The following is a 3065-nucleotide window of genomic DNA, read 5'->3' as shown; positions in this document are numbered from 1 at the left end:
GAGGCCGCGCGCCACTCCTGTCAGACCCGGGGCTCCGGACGGCGCACTTCCGGTCCCAACGGCCCTCGCGTCGCCGCGCATGCGCAGAGCGAAGTTCGTGCCCTCCGCCCATATCGCCTCCGCGCAAGTCCAGTGTGCGAGCACGGCCGGCGGTCCCGGCAGGAATGGCGGGAGCGAGGTCTGGGGTTGGGAACCGACCTCCGCGAGGTTTGGACCCTCGGAGCCGTAGTGGTAGTGCACGGCGCTGGAGAGAGGCCGGTGGCCCCACAGCCGGAGGACAGCAGTGAAAATGCCCGACCGCAGGCCGGGCTGGCTCGCGGGGTTCTGGTCGAGCGCGGACCGGGAGATCGTGGGTGAGCGTAGGGCGAGTGCGCAGTAAGGTGCCTCCGGTGAGCTGACTCGGGGTGCGGAGTCTTGCCTGCTCTCTGTATGTCGGTCACCGAAAAGGGCAGTGGGCACAAAAGGGGTCACATTGTCCGCGGCCATGGTTTTGACAGCAGGCACGTGGCAGGAAGTAGACGCGAATGGTACTCCTGGCTCAAACAGGCGGGGGCGGGGGGGGAGCAGGAGTGCGGGTACTGCTGCGATCAAAGCTTGGGAGGGAATGAGGGTGGGAGGCGGGTGTAGGAGGGTTGCTCAAGTGCTGTTGTGGGGCAGGGGGAGGTCAAGACAGAGGGAGCACACTCCAGGTGGCAACAGGGTCTGCGGGGCTTCAGGAGCCCACAGCAAGAAAGGCTGAGGTGCTCCTGGAAGGAAGGTGGAGGCCCGGGCTAAGCTATGGTCCAGATGTGGGCACTGGAACCAACTGCGCTCCTGTTGGCCCATGCTCAGGCTCAGGGCACACCTGACTCTAATGGCTTGGCTGACTTTGGCAGGCCCTGCGTCACTGCCCAAGCCTTCGTGGCACATGCTGTTCTCCAGGGACACTCCCCACCACACTCCATCGTCCTCCTCAGGTGCTGGGACTAGTTTGGCATGAACACGGGTTTTCTTTGAGTGGGGAAGGCTGTGGATTAAAAACAGACGCAAGAACAAACACACCAAGACACATAGGTATAGAAAATCGAGGATCAGGTGGGCAGTTTTTTTGATGAAGCTGTGATTAGAGTTAGCTTTAGGTTTATTTTTCTAAAGGACAGAAAATGGGGGAAGGGGAAAATGGGATGCAAAAGTAATGGGGAAGGAAGTGGAATACAAAGAGAAGGGAGGAGAAACCGGAATGCAAAGCCAGTTTTTGGATGTAAATCGTCCGAAGATGTGAAAATGACTGGCACCATATAATTTGATTTTTTTGGGGGGGGGACAATCTGATAAACACACGTGACTTCCTCTAGCCCAGTAGAGCAGTATTGGGGTGTCGGGCATTAACAAAAAGAACCATTGACAGCAGGCAGATACTGTTTTCTAAGTAGATGCTTCTCAATACCCCTGCTAGAGTAGCTTATGGAAGCACATTTCTGCATGTGTCTTCAGGCCACATGTTCTAATCACATGTTTCAGATGGGTTGCTCCACATATCCCCCCCTTTTTTAAGCGTGTTTCTACATGTGTTTATAGGCCACATGTTTTAATCACGTTTTCAAATGAACTGCTCTCCAGAGTCAGGCTTCAGTCCTGAGACTACAAAGAATTCTGTGGCTTGTGTGTAGGGGAGATTGCCAGTCACCCCAGGGGCCAGCACCCAGCCAGGCTCTGCCGAGTTCCTGTAATTCTGGAAGGCTGGGAGATTCCAGTACTGAGGGGTGTGTGAGCAGAGGAGCAGGGCTCATTCTGGTGCAGCGGCCGTGTGCTCAGTCCCCCAGCAGGACGGAGGCCTCGCGCACGTGCTGCCGCACCACCAGGTCTAGCAGGGCATGCACATCTCGGGCAGCCTGTGCGGCGGCCTCCAGCACTTGCTCCAGGTGGTCCTCATGCAGACGGGCATCCATCTCCAGCAGGGCGATCTGGCCAGAGGCAGGCAACAGGGCCAGAGCCAGCTGCGGACCGCCAGCTGCTTCCTCCACGTGGCTGAGGTCTGCCAGGGGTGTGCCATCCACAAAGCCAGCTGAGCATGCACACACAAAGTCCCGCAGAGGAATCCCAGCATCCAGCACTGCCAGTGTGGCTGCGTTCACGCAGGCCGCATAGGTTCCGCCATCTGCTTGCAGCACCTGTGTGACCGCAAGTGCATCAGTTCATCAGACTGCTGTCCTCACCCTCAAGCAGTCCCCACTCTCCTCACAGGCCAGCCCCTTCCTGCCCAGGGCTGCCGCCCACTCCACTGCACTCGCCTGCACATAGATATCGATCTGGGAGCGCGGGTGCAGCTGAGTGAGGATGGCCGCTTCAAACGTCTGACGGAGCTGCAGACCCATCTCACAGGACTTACGGTCCCCATGTGGCCGGCGCTTGCGCTCTCCTGTGCTGAAAGTCGCTGAGCTATACTGACAGTTCACCAGTGCCCGGTCAGGCAGGGCTCTCGCCCTGGAGCCCCGAATCTGGAAGAGGAAGGACACATGAGCCTGGCAGTGGTCACTCCTCTCAGCACACCCCAGTCCTTGTGCCCTGACCCCGTTGCAGGCCTCCATCTAAAACACCCAAGAGGGCCACCTGCCCGTCTGTGAGCTGCCTTCAGCTCTGGTGCTCATCTGGGCACCTCCTGTTCAGCCTCACCCCATTCCCACCCAACCTATTCACCTGGTGGCCAGAACGGTGACGAACATTGTCCTACCCGCGCTTTACCGTCCAAGGGCTTCCCAATATGTGTGAAATAAAACCCCACATCCCTCCCTGGTCTACAGAGCTGAGCCCTCATCTCTCTGAACCGCCCCCCTCTTCATTTGGAATGATCTCCCCTCCCCACCAGCAGTCAGTCGCTCTGCTCTGCAGAAGTGCCACGCTCGTTCGCGCCCCTGGCCTGGAAAGCTGGGCTCCCGCCATCGCACTAAGCCAAAGCGTTGCAGTGCCTTTGCTGGAGACGGCAATAATTAGCCTGTGCTCAGAGATCTTATGTTCCAGTGCGAGACGAACGATGAGGGAGAGTCAGTGAAACTGACGGCCGAGATGGTGCGTGCGCCCGCCCCAGC

General features: G+C 58.5%; 1 protein-coding gene across 1 annotated transcript; it reads right to left on the bottom strand.

The window, feature by feature from the left end:
* Nucleotides 1-1102: 1102 nt before the first annotated feature.
* On the bottom strand, nucleotides 1103-2477 carry EXOSC4 (exosome component 4; the record flags this gene model as incomplete). The annotated part of the gene is given in 2 exon segments (XM_014593275.2): nucleotides 1103-2150; nucleotides 2271-2477. Coding segments are annotated over 2 exon segments (567 nt in total), but the record flags the coding sequence as incomplete, so codon positions are not given.
* Nucleotides 2478-3065: the final 588 nt, after the last annotated feature.

Source organism: Tupaia chinensis, unplaced genomic scaffold, assembly GCF_000334495.1.
Source record: "Tupaia chinensis unplaced genomic scaffold, TupChi_1.0 Scaffold140061_1, whole genome shotgun sequence".
NCBI classification, from domain to species: domain Eukaryota; kingdom Metazoa; phylum Chordata; class Mammalia; order Scandentia; family Tupaiidae; genus Tupaia; species Tupaia belangeri.
This window is presented reverse-complemented; position numbering and strand designations above follow the sequence as displayed.